This window comes from Mauremys mutica, chromosome 4 (assembly GCF_020497125.1).
Source record: "Mauremys mutica isolate MM-2020 ecotype Southern chromosome 4, ASM2049712v1, whole genome shotgun sequence".
Classification (NCBI taxonomy): Eukaryota; Metazoa; Chordata; order Testudines; family Geoemydidae; genus Mauremys; species Mauremys mutica.
In genome coordinates, this window is record NC_059075.1 from 9,731,937 (window position 1) to 9,744,519 (window position 12,583).

At 46.1% G+C, this 12,583-nt stretch overlaps 1 protein-coding gene across 4 annotated transcripts in view; it reads left to right on the forward strand.

Annotated features, from left to right (window-relative positions):
• SAMD4A (sterile alpha motif domain containing 4A) overlaps window positions 1-12,583 on the forward strand; it is a 207,407-nt gene that overhangs the window by 116,138 nt on the left and 78,686 nt on the right. For all 4 annotated transcript variants that reach the window (XM_045013681.1, XM_045013682.1, XM_045013683.1 and 1 more), the window contains exon 2: window positions 9,414-9,932. In XM_045013681.1, coding sequence (XP_044869616.1) covers window positions 9,414-9,932 — 519 coding nt within the window. The remainder of the gene's footprint in view (window positions 1-9,413; window positions 9,933-12,583) is intronic.

A 12,583-nucleotide genomic window follows, 5' to 3' on the forward strand; every position in this document is an offset into this window, starting at 1 on the left:
TGTAGACACAATTTACACCAGTGCTGCACCAGACTGAAATTGGGGTAAAATGCGCCAACACAAATCGTATCTATACTAGTAGTTTGCACCATTGCAGCTACACCATTGGCTAAAACGCCAGCATAGATCAGGCCTAGTAGTGCTAACTACTGTATCACCAGTTCCACTCCCTTTGGTACATGTATGCTTTCCTTTTAGGACTCCCATCTAGCTACTAGCCAGGCGTGGCACTGCTTAGCTTACAAGATATGATGTGATCCCAGCCTGAAGGGGGTATGTAAATAGAGGGAAAGGCAAGCCGTGGCTGTTCTCCAATCACTCCTGAGAGGCTTGGGGCTACTTACCAAGATGCATATTTTTTTTAGAGTTTAATTTTTTTCATTGAATTTTTAATACAATTTCTATTTTTTCTCTTACATTGCATCCCACTTGGAATCTTGTTGCCATTTAGCAATATTGTTTGGTTATTCCATTTAGCCAATAACTTTGGGATGTGCGCATCTAATTCTTAGCCATTTCTTCCCTGAACAAATTATCTTAATGCACTTGTGAGCCTTCCTTTATAGGAAATGTTATTAAACTGAAAGCAGGAGTATAATTAAAACAGCAATTTAAGTGTAATTTACTAACATCTGGAGCCCTTAAATGCACTGACTTGCCATTGTGCAGTAATAATACCGGACTTAGTATTGAAACATGCTCTCTGCCACTCCGAGAGTCCTTGGATAGTTTTAAAAATCAGCATAGTCTTTAATTATAGTCCTTGTTACTTATTATAAGATGTCATCTAGTTTATAAATTGCAAATCATTAATTTTTACCTCTCTGTCAATGCCCCAGATGACATATTTGGGTGCCTTCTGTGTGAAATCCGATAAACCATACATGACAGTTTGAGGATAGCCTCCTTTCTGCTGCAAAACTTTCCATTCTGTTTTGAAAATGACAGGATTTGTGTTGAGCAGTTCTTTAAAAACACTTCACAGTGTTTGAAATGGTCCCTTTCAGGTGACTCATCTAATGAGATGAATCTCTCTGTGTGCATGCTGTCAACTACTCTTTCCTTTCTTCCATGCAGGGCCAATATTTTTAAAATGGAAGCTTGAGGCTTCCAGGCAAAAGAAAAAAAATGCTTGTGCCCCCTGCATTCACGGTTGCTGCATCTGCATCTTCAAATTTCTGGGCTGCAAGCACAAATCACTACGTAGCACCAAACTTGCACGTACGTTGGCCTGATTTTCATGCACATTTGCAGTAACTGTGCAAACAGTTGCGTGTCTATCGACATTTTTCATGCATTCAGGTGGGCCTTTATCTTGTGAAAAGTATAGAGACCTGCTGTGATTGGTCTTTTTCATTGGGGGCATTAGAAAATTCACACGTCTGGCATGTGGCTTGAGTGACTACATGGCAGTCCACTTTGGAATGATCTTTTGGAATTGATTTCTTATGGTCAGCAAAGGTTTATGTTCTTATAGTTTCCAGACATGGATGATATTCCTATTCATAAAGTCTTGGAAGAGGGACATTGTCGTATTTGATGGCTAGCCATGGGGAAGAGAAGATGGTGGCAGGGTAGGTATTGGAATTGAGCAGTGAAAATTTAGCATTTCAACTCTCCTTCCCTTGTTGTTCTCCTACTATGCAGGTATATTACATACAAAAATACATTAAAAGAATTGTATTTAGGTTGCAAAGTTACCTAAAGGTGCAAAAGAACTCAAAAATTAGGAAATGGCTGCCCAGGTAACCTTAATTCTGCCTCCTTGTACAATCATCCTGGGCACTGAACATGGCAGGGGTCATGTGGAAATCATTGTATGTGATCATGTAATTAACATGTATCATAATGCATACATACACAGAGACTGAATTAAGGTTGCACAGGCAGCCATAAACGTGGCATTTCCTAACATCTGAGCACTTGACTTTGCAAACTAAAGTGGCATCTCTTTACCCACATGCTCTGCCCTCTGGCTGCATCTGCTCTGAGAGCTCCCAGGCAAACCCAGTATATTGTGTGCTGCAACTCTGGCTTTAGAACGTTCATGTTTGGTTACTGATGTCCCTGAGCAATTAAAGTGACAGAATGGGGAAATATTATTTTCAAAAGCTTATTTCTCAGCCAGGGCTGCCCACAGGGCCCCCATGAGAATATAGTATTCTATAGTATTGCAACTTTTTTTTTATGGAAGGAGCCCCCGAAATAGCTTTGCCCCAGACCCCCCGAATCCTCTGGGCAGCCCTGTTCTCAGACAAACTTAAATAGAATTTCATGGGACATGTAAAAGGCACATTTCTAGCCCTGGGACTTTGTCCCCAACAAATTTCAAAGCTCTGCTCAAACAATGGAGGGGATAGAGCTTCTCAAAATAGGTAGCAAGAATCTTGTAATGGAAGTTAGGTAGCCAAGTGGCTACTAACACCTCCTATAATGAGGGAAAGAGAGATACTGGAATATGAATAGTGTCCGTTTGGAGACAAACTGCTATAAAACACTAGATCTCTGAAACAGGCAATGGAGGTACTTTGCTTAACACTGTTTTGCCAAGCTGGAGATGGGGAACTCTGGGAGGGAGTTTGGGCAGACTGGGAAGAGGGGTTTGGGAGCTGAGGGGAAGGAAGGATCAGGACTTGGGTACTTGGGCGTGATTGATCATTGGTAGGGAGTTGAATTGGGGGCTCCCGTGGGAGGTGAGAGTGAGTCTGGTTGTGGGGAGTTGGTACCAGTTGGTTTTGCTGCTGGGACTGGGTGGAACTGGGAGCTTGTCACCAGGAGAGGGGATGCAGGAGCATTCCTTGGGAGGTGAACATGGTCGTGAGCTTCTCCTGTCTCCCTGGTCAGTCACTGCCCTGCCCATCTAGTCTTCCCTCCTTCCCAATGCCCATCACGTTCCCTACCCCAGTGCCCTGCTAGCAGTGGGCAACAGAACAGGCCCGTCTCTTGCCCTGAACTCGGAGGGAACCAAATCCTTTTGAGCTAATTGTTTGACATTTCAGCTAAATTCAGCCAAGAAGCAGAAAGGATTTTGCAGTTCACTGGGCCTTTGCAGAGCAGGGGGCCTTTTTTCATAAGATTTCTGATCCCGTTTTGCAGACTAGAGAGGTTCAGAGCCACATCAGCTCATTTTGGAATGTTGCATTGAACCTCTGGGTCTCTTGGAGACCAGTCCCACTCCAGTCTGAGCTTCCCAGCATCAACCTTCCTCCATCCCTCAGAGAGGATCTCAGGGCGCAGGTGCCGCTGTGTTTCCTTTGGCCTACGCTGCTCCCCACTGACTTGTACATAGGCTCCCTGACCCCTAGCATTTCTGACCACGTTCTAGGTACTTTCCCTAGTCCCTGGGCTGTGTCTGGCCAAAGCTCTATTTGTTTTCTTTCTGCTTATCAGTGTCTATGTTTTATTTGTCAGTGGTGCCAGGCATTTTGTGGTTTTTCTGAAATCCCAGTTTATTTCAGCATGCATGGTGCACTGTTTCCTGGGTCAGAAAACCACACTGTCCTCCTTCAGACTGTCTCAAGAGAGAGGGTGAAGTGCAGCGGGGAAGGGGCTGAGTGTTTTAGGGAGAGAGTGCAGAAGACGCTCTGTAAGTTGGCGCATGTGTTGGGGGAGCAGATAGGTTGGAGGCACATGTCAAATGGGGGCTGGCCGGAAGGAAGACACATGTCATTGAGATGGGGTGCTCAGGATTCTCCTCCTCCACACAAGCCTTCCAGCTTCCTTCCTTCTGTTGTCGCTTACCTCCGGTGCCTCTGCCCACCTTCGCGCTGGCCCTAGATGCAGCTGCCTCCCCGCTGCATTCTGAGCATGCTACCACAAGGGAGTGTGGGACATAATCCAGGATATCCCATGTGAGCATACTCAGAATTCAGCGTGGAGGTGGGCAGCTGACAGGCAGGCAGCGCAGCTGGGCCGGCAGTTGGAATTGAGGTGGGAAGCAACCAGAGCAGTAACAGTCAGACAGCATGCCAATGATGTATTGAAATTGCAAGTATCTAGTTGGCAGACCACTGGGAATGCCCCACCAGGTAGATAGCTGGTCTCTCTGCTGAATTTTCCAAACAATAATGCTAAACTCTTGTGGGCAAGAAATAATAGAAAATATTCTGTAAAATGAGGGTAAAGTAAAATTGTGCCCTTTTAGTCCCTACGTTTCTACAAGTGGGGATGGCCCAGCCCCAGTGGCTTCTTCGGACAGGAGCCTGAAATAATCGGAACGGGCTCAGTGTCTGAGAGAATCTGCACTGCCTCCATTTCTTGTCTTCCTTTCTTCCAGCCTAAGATTAGTTTTTGAGAATATGAACATTCCAATTTAGGTTCAGCATTCAAGCAAGTATGAGCCCAGCCTTCCCTTGTGTGCCTCCAAGCCTGCAACTGTGTGCCCCCAAGAAGAATTGTGGTGCAAATCAAAGTGCATTTTGCCCACAACCAAGTAGTTACAGCTGCCGGTGCAACTGCAATTCAGATGCATGTGGGAAAATTACTGGTGCATATTTTATGGGCGCAAACTTGCAGGCTCTGTCTAGACTAGCAAAACGAGGCGTGTTTAGCAAATATCGAAGTTCACACATTTTAAAACACCATTTAACACCTGTTGTAGACAAAAGGTGTGTTTTCACAGCAGTTACAGGTGTGATTGCAGATCCCATAGGCCAGGGTTCTCAAACTGGGGGTCGGGACCCATCAGGGGGTCGCAAGATTGTTACGGGGGGGTTGCGAACTGTCAACCTCCACCCCAAACCCCGCTTTGCTCCAGCATTTATAATGGTGTTAAATATATTTAAAAGTGTGTTTAATTGATAAGGGAGTCATGCTCAGAGGCTTGCTATGTGAAAGGGGGCACCGGTACAAACGTTTGAGAGCCACTGCCATAGGCATACCCATGCTAGCTTTACTCTGGCTAGCACAGCTGAAAACAGCCGTGAAGATGCAGCAGGACGAGCTTCAGCGCTGGCTGTACCTGGGCACATACCTGCGTTGCTAGCCCATGCCGGGGCCCTGCCAACGCAGCTTCACTGCTACTTTTAGACACACTAGCTGGAATTTAGTTAGTGCAGATACGCCTACCCGAGCTGCGGTCACAGCTCCGATTGCAGTGCACACCTGCCCAGAGATCATTGTGTTTAAAAACATGATAGCTAGTCAGTCAAGCCACTGTCCTTGTCTACACTAGGTGGTAGATGGTGTTTGAAAGCATGTGAATTAACACCTGTTAGCTGACACTTTTGCAGTGCCACCTTGTTTTCCTAGTCTAGACAGGACCTTAAGGCAGGCCTGTGCACAAAAATGCACTGAAATAACTAAACTAGTTTTAATTCCCACCTCTTGTGACCACAAAGATAAAACAGAAGTAAACCCCTCTTTCTGTAGTCTGGGTGCTGCGAAGTCACCGCATTATTCCGCTGTCAGACCTATCACAAGGCAGTGCCAAGCGGCTCTTTGTCTTGCACTAGCGTTTCCAAAAAGGGGTCGATCCCGCCCTGCTGCGTACGAGAACTGGGTGACGATCTCACTTGGGGTCTCTTGATCACTGGGCTCAGGCTAACCTAACGTGTGAGTGCTGCACAGGGGGGCTGCTCCGGAGGGAGGACCTCCCGTCATTCCGCAGGGACTCTCTGGCAGCGGGGTAGAGAGAGGCGTTGAGAGGTGCTCCGAAGAGGCTAGGCCACAACAGTGACTGTGACTAGAGCCCTGCAAATCCGCGGGTATCTGCTTTATATCCGTGGATATCAGATGTGGATATATGTGGACCATTTTTGCAGACAGCAGCTCCCCCACAGCTGCCAGTGCAGGTCTCCCCGTCCCAGCTCCGGCCGGGGGAGGGGGTCTCGGAGCCGCAGCCCGGCCATGATAAGAGCTGGGTGTGCAGCTATGGGGAGCAGCAGCAGACCCTCTAGCTGCCCTGAGCAGGGCGCCCAAGCAGCCCCCAGCTTGTGTCCCTGTCCCCCAGGCCTGCCGCCTAGGGCAGGTGGAGGGGCTGCGCTGCGGTTCCTCACAGCTGCCTGCCTGGGTCTACACACACACACACACACACACACCCCGCCAGAGCCGGGTCGGGGAGAGCTGTGGGGAGCCGGCGTGGAGTCACCGACCCGGCCGTGCGAGGAGCCTGTGGGGACACAGCCAGGGTGGCTCTCAGCCTCCCTCCGCACCGTGGGCAGGTGGAGGGTCCACGGCAGCTCCCCATGGCTGCCTGGGCTCCCCGGCTGGGCTCCACACTCGTCTGGCCAGGGAGGTCCTTCAGGGGGGAAGAAGAGGGGAAGGGAGAGGGGTCCGCCCCTATAAAAAGGTGCCGCCTCCTCCCCCCCCCGTTCCAGCACCATTGCTGCACAATGACCTGTGGAGCTGTTTACAGCCCTGGAAATCCACAGACAGTTTTTGCAGATCACGGATCGGATGCAGATGCACCTTTTTGTATCCGTGCAGCAGGGCCAGCTCCAGGCACCAGCTAAAGAAGCAGGTGCTTGGGTTGGCCAATATCAAGGGGCAGCACTCTGGCTGCTATTGGGGTGGCACGTCCGGGTCTTCGGCGGAAATTTGGCGGCAGGTCCCTCAGTCCCTCTCAGAGCGAAGGACCTGCCGCCGAATTGCCGCCGAAGAGTGGAGCGGCGCGATCGCGCTGCTGCGGCTTTTTGTTTTAGTTTGGTTTTTTTGTTGTCGCTTGTGTCGGCAGAAAACCTGGAGCTGGCCCTGCCGCGCAGGGATCTAAGTGTGACAGTCACTCTCTCGGCTTGTGGATATAAAGTATTGCATGACAATAAGGACATAAAAATTGCCATACTGCATCAGACCCATGGCCTGCCTAGTCCAGGATCCTGTCTCTGAAAACAGTCAGCACCATCTGCATCAGAGGAAGGTGCAAGAAACCCTGTATAGACCATTCCGGAGTAAATAGCTCACGGGGGTAGTTTGTTCCTAAACCACGTCAATTAGAGATTATGGAAATGGAGTGGGTCGTCGTAGATGCAAAGAACACTCGCCCACAGGGAAAAGCAAAGGAAATTGCTCTTCTTCCTGTCCATCAACAACCCTGCCCCATGGACCTCTTCCCACCACTCATCTCCACATTTTTGTACTGATACTGTCTTGTATGCTTACGGTCACTATCTCTGAGTGATGGGAGCCCATTGGGAAAATCGGAATGATGTGCAAAAGGGAAATTGCTGGCCTTTCTGGCCTATACACACATGCAATGTACTCAAATCACGGTTCTGGTACCCAATTAAACATTTTTCTTTTTTTGCTCGAGTTAGTATAGCTTTGTCACTCAATCCAATTCACACCTCTGTCAGTTTGATATGCAAAGAGAAATCAGACAATTTGGAAGTGATATCAAAGAAATCCAAAGTGTAGAGTTACACTGGGGTGAGGAGAGGAAATATCTCTGCACAAAGTTGGAGTTGGAATGATCAGTGTTTCCAGAAAGCCATCTAGTGGTTTTGTGCTAAAACAGTTGTTTGCTTTTAAACAGGAATCTGAAGCTGGTAAGTGTGTGTGTTATGTTCTGAGAAACTGTCAACGTTCGTACAAGGAAATATAAGTGTAGAGCACAGATTTTGGCCCAGTTTTGCATAGATTCTATAGCAGAATCCAAGCCTTTAATAGTATGATTTGGAGTGACTCTTTCTATATTTGAGGTAATATATTTTATTGGACCGCTTTCTTTTGGTGAAGGAGAGAGGCTTTCAAGCTACACAGAGCTCTTCTTCAGGTCAATAATTGTATTATGCCAATCAGGAATATTTAAATTACTGAAAGTACCAACGCTTGTGTTTTCTGGAGAATTAGTTTGAAGCTTTGTGGACATTCTTACGAACACAGGGCCACATCTTCAGCTGACAGATCGGTGGAGCTCCACTGACAGTTTACACAGGCTAGGTAGTGGGCATGTGTAGTAGTAGTTGTTTTCTATGTTGTAGGTTCTCTCTGTATCAAAACTGTCCACTTCTTTCACAAAGAAGTAATCAGCTGGTGCTTCCGTAGTGAAATCATTCCACAGTTTTCAGTTACAATTATAAATAACTTTCAGAGGAGACAAATTTTGCTATTAGTGTGTAGGTGCTGGGTGGTTTTGGTGGCCTGTGATATACAGAAGGTCAGACCAGATGATGTGGTGATCCCTTCTGGCCTTAAACTCTAGGACTCTAGGACTTCATGCATTAATAGTATTGGTTTTTCCCATCACTGAATGTGATTTTTAAACTGTGTCTTTGAAGGTGTATTTCAGTGCATTAGCACTTGAAACTATTTTCCGTATAACATGTAATGTTAAAAAAGGTTGGGCCAAATTCTGCCATTGGTTACATCAGCGCAACCTCATTAAAGTCAATAGAGTAATTGAGGGCAGAATTTGGGCTGCTAGACAAATTCTCCACATGAGCAGAGATTAAAAAGACTGGGACTGTTCATCTTAGAAAAGAGACTAAGGGAGGATATGATAGAGGTCTATAAAATCATGAATGGCGTGGAGAAAGTGAAGTGATATTTACCCCTTGATGTAACAAGAACCAGAGGTCACCAATGACATTAATAGGCAGCAGGTTTAAAACACACATAAGGAAGTACTTCTTCACACAACGCACAGTCAACCTGTGGAACTTGTTGCCAGGGGATATTGTGAAGGCCAAAACTGGGTTTTGAACTGGGTTCAAAAAAAGAATTAGATAAGTTCCTGGTGAGGGGGAGGGATAGCTCAGTGGTTTGCACAGTGGCCTGCTAAACCCAGCATTGTGAGTTCAATCTTTAAGGGGGCCACTTAGGGATCCTGCTAGTGAAGGCAGGGGGCTGGACTCAGTGCCCTTTCAGAGTCCCTTCCAGCTCTAGGAGATAAGTATATCTCCATATATTATTATTTATTTATATTATTATAAGTCTATCACTGGCTATTAGCCAAGATGGTCAGGGATGCAACCCCATGTTCTAGGTGTCCCTAAATCTCCAACTGCTGGAAGCTGGAACTGGATGATAGGGGATGGATCACTTGATGATTGCCCTGTTTTGTTCATTCCCTCTGAAGCATCTGGCACTAACCGCTGTCAGAAGACAAGATACGGGACTAGATGGACCATTGGTCTGACCCTCTATGGACATTCTTATGTTATGTTACGTTCTTATATCAAGATTTTCAAAAATTACTGGTAATTTTGGATGTCCAACTGGAGATATCTTAGAAGGAGCCTACTTTTCAAAAAGTGCTGTGCCCCCCCCCTCTTTCAGGGGTTTCAAATTGGGCACCCAAAATCACAGTTACTTAAATGTGTGCCATAAAAGAGAACTCCACATAGCGCAGGGCATCACGCACAGGAATCTCTTTGTAATGTTATATGTATCTCGTAGGAATCTATCTATCAATTTATTTATTTATTTTATTTGTTTGCTGATTTCACAACTCTTTTTTTTTACCCTTCCAACAGGAATCATTAACCAATGGCAACAGGAATCCAAGGATAAAGTGATCTCCCTCTTGTTAACCCATCTGCCTTTACTGAAACCAGGAAACATTGAAGCAAAAGTGGAATACATGAAACTGTTGCCTAAAATCCTGGCTCATTCGATTGAACACAACCAACACATAGAAGAGAGCAGGCAGCTTTTGTCCTATGCTTTGATCCATCCTGCCACTTCGCTGGAAGACAGGAGCGCTCTGGCCATGTGGCTCAATCACTTAGAGGATCGCACATCGGGTAGTTTTGGCAGCCAAAACAGAGGTCGGTCCGATTCTGTGGATTATGGACAGACACATTACTATCACCAAAGACAGAACTCTGACGACAAGCTGAACGGGTGGCAGAACTCTCGAGATTCTGGGATATGCGTCAGTGCTTCCAGCTGGCAGGACAAAAACCTGGGGTGCGAAAACGGCCATTTGCCCCTCTACTCTTCTTCTTCTGTCCCCACTACGATCAACACTATTGGAACTAATACAAGCACAAGTAAGTACTATGAACGTAAACTACTGCCGAGAGCCGTTTCTGGCATGTGTCTGTGGCATGTCCGCCCCACAGGAAAACATTTCCTTGCAGCACTTATCATATTAGAAGAGGGGCCAGTTTTAGCTTGGCCCTGGAAAAACCCTTCTTTATACCTGATTGCCCAGAATAGTCATTTTGCTGTTTTGCACATTGTAGGATTTTGAACACAAAGCTGCTTGGAACAAAGATTGAACAGCTAAGAGGTTATAAGAGCAAAAATGTCTGTTGTTGAAGGCTGCCACTTTCCTTTCATGCTTTTAACCCCAGATTTTGGGTAACATTTTCAGAAGTGCCTAAGATCCATTTTCAAAAGTGACTGAGGCACTTAGATGCCTAAGTCTCATTGGAAGTAATTGAACAAGACTCCCAAGTACCGAAGTCCTTTTTGAAAATGGGACATGGCTCCTAATTCAGATGAGCACTTTTTAAAACATTAGCCTTTATCCCTATTAGGCAGAGATATGACTCTTATTGGTAACCTGTGGATCTTAGCCGTGCAGTCTTCAGTGTTCTTATTTCTAATGATGCAAAATTCTGCGGTCTTTCCCCATGCAGAGCTTTCACAGACTTCAGTGGGACCTACACGGGCTGTGGTACTGCAGCTCTGGGCCCCAGAATTGGATAGTGCAGATATGCCCTGGCATTGTAACTGGCATTTTTAAACAGATTTATGTAGCTTTTGCGTGGAGATTTACCCCCAACCCAAACTGTTGTGCCTGTTTACATCTTGGGGGGAGAACAAAATGTAGCATTTTCACAGTCTGATTGGAGCCTGTTCCATTGACTGGCGCTTGCTGGTTGTGTTGAAGGATGTTACGGGGGCTGGCATGGCCTTTTACCCTGATGAAGGGCAATCTGTACACAGAGACCTTCCTTAAGATACATGACGAGGAATTGTTGTGTCTTCGTATCGTGGGTACCAGGGTTTTACAAAGACAGTCCAGCTAGTTTCTTTTCAAAACCACGTTTCCATCTCAGTTTTAATGGGATCAGCAAATCAGACACTTGCCCTCCTCTCCCTGCCTCCTGCGATACCTTTTCCTTGCTCCCCTGCCTACCTTCAACCTTCACCACCTCCCGCTTCCAGTGCTCTTGCTTTCTAGCACTGACGGACACCTCCCTCTCCACCTCCCATGCCTCAAAATGATCCCAGGGCCCAGCTGAGTGCTGGCCTTCATATTCAGGGCCGTGTTCTCTATTGCTACATGAGCACTAGTGCCTGTACTGTCAATGGAGAAGGTGACAGCCTTTCCCAAACACCCCTGCTCCCATAATAGGAAGCTTCAACTCATCCTTCCCCCTCCCTCATCCTTGTCCCCCTCTCCCACCCCTTTACCCCATCCGTCTCCACAAGCCCTTGGACAAGCCCACCCTCTCTCACCCCCTGGTTGCACAAATATCTCACGCACAAATCTCCAGGCCTTCACTGGGGAGCAGATTTAGAAAGTGTTCCAGGTCATCCCTTTTGATGACTCTGAACACACTAATTGTACAGAATGTAGAGAGAGCTTTCTGCGGCTTGCAGTAAAGGAACTTACTTGTCTGTCAACCTGTGGAAATCCACAATGAAAAGTTCTGAGAGCATTAGAATGGTTATTAAAGACTTTGTGGTCTCTGTAGATAGAAAATCCATGCTTGAACAATAAGAGTCTAGCAGTAGGTGTATGCCACCAAGCACCTGACTAGGATGATGATGGTGATTGTGAAATGCTGAGATTAAGGAGGCTACAAAGGCAGAAAACTCAGTAATATTGCAAGATTTCAACTATCTTCATATTGTCTGGGTGTGTGTGTCACATCAAGAAGGGATGCAGAGAGAAAATTTCTAGACACATTAAGTAAATGCTTCTTGGAGCACCTTGCCCTGGAATCCACAAGGGGAGAGGCAATTCTTGATTTAGTTCTAAGCGGAACATAGGCTCTGGTCCAAGAGGTGACTATAGCTGAATCACGTGGTAATAGTGACCACAGTGTAATTAAATTTATCATCCTTGTAGGGAGGAAAATGCCAAAGAAACCCACCACAGTAGCGTTTAACTTCAGAAAGGGGAACTACATAAAAATGAAGAAGCTAGTTAAAAAGAAATTAAAAGGAACAGTCACAAGGGTGAAATGCCTGCAAACCGCATGGAGACTAATTAAAAACACCATAATAGAGGCTCAGACTAAATGTATACCCCAATTTAAAAACAAACAAACAGTAAGAGGACCAAAAAAAATGCCACCATGGCTAAACAGCAGAGTAAAAGAGGTGGTTAGAGGCAAAAAGGCATCCTTTCAAAACTGGAAATCAAATCCTAGTGAGGAGAAACGAGAATAAATTCTGGCAAGTCAAGTGTAAAAGTATAACAAGGCAGGCCAAGAAAGAATTTGCAGAGCAACTAGCAAAAGATACAATAAATAATAGCACATTTTTTTAAAAGTACATCAAAAGCAAGAAACCTGCCAAACAGGAGCCACTGAATGATCAAGATGCTCAGGGAAATTGAGGCTGTTGCGGAGAAGCTAAATGAATTATTTTCATTGGTCGTCTCTGCAGGGGATATAGGGCAGATCCCTGCCCCCAAGCCATCCCTTTTAGGTGACAGCTCTGAGGAACTGTCCCAGATTGA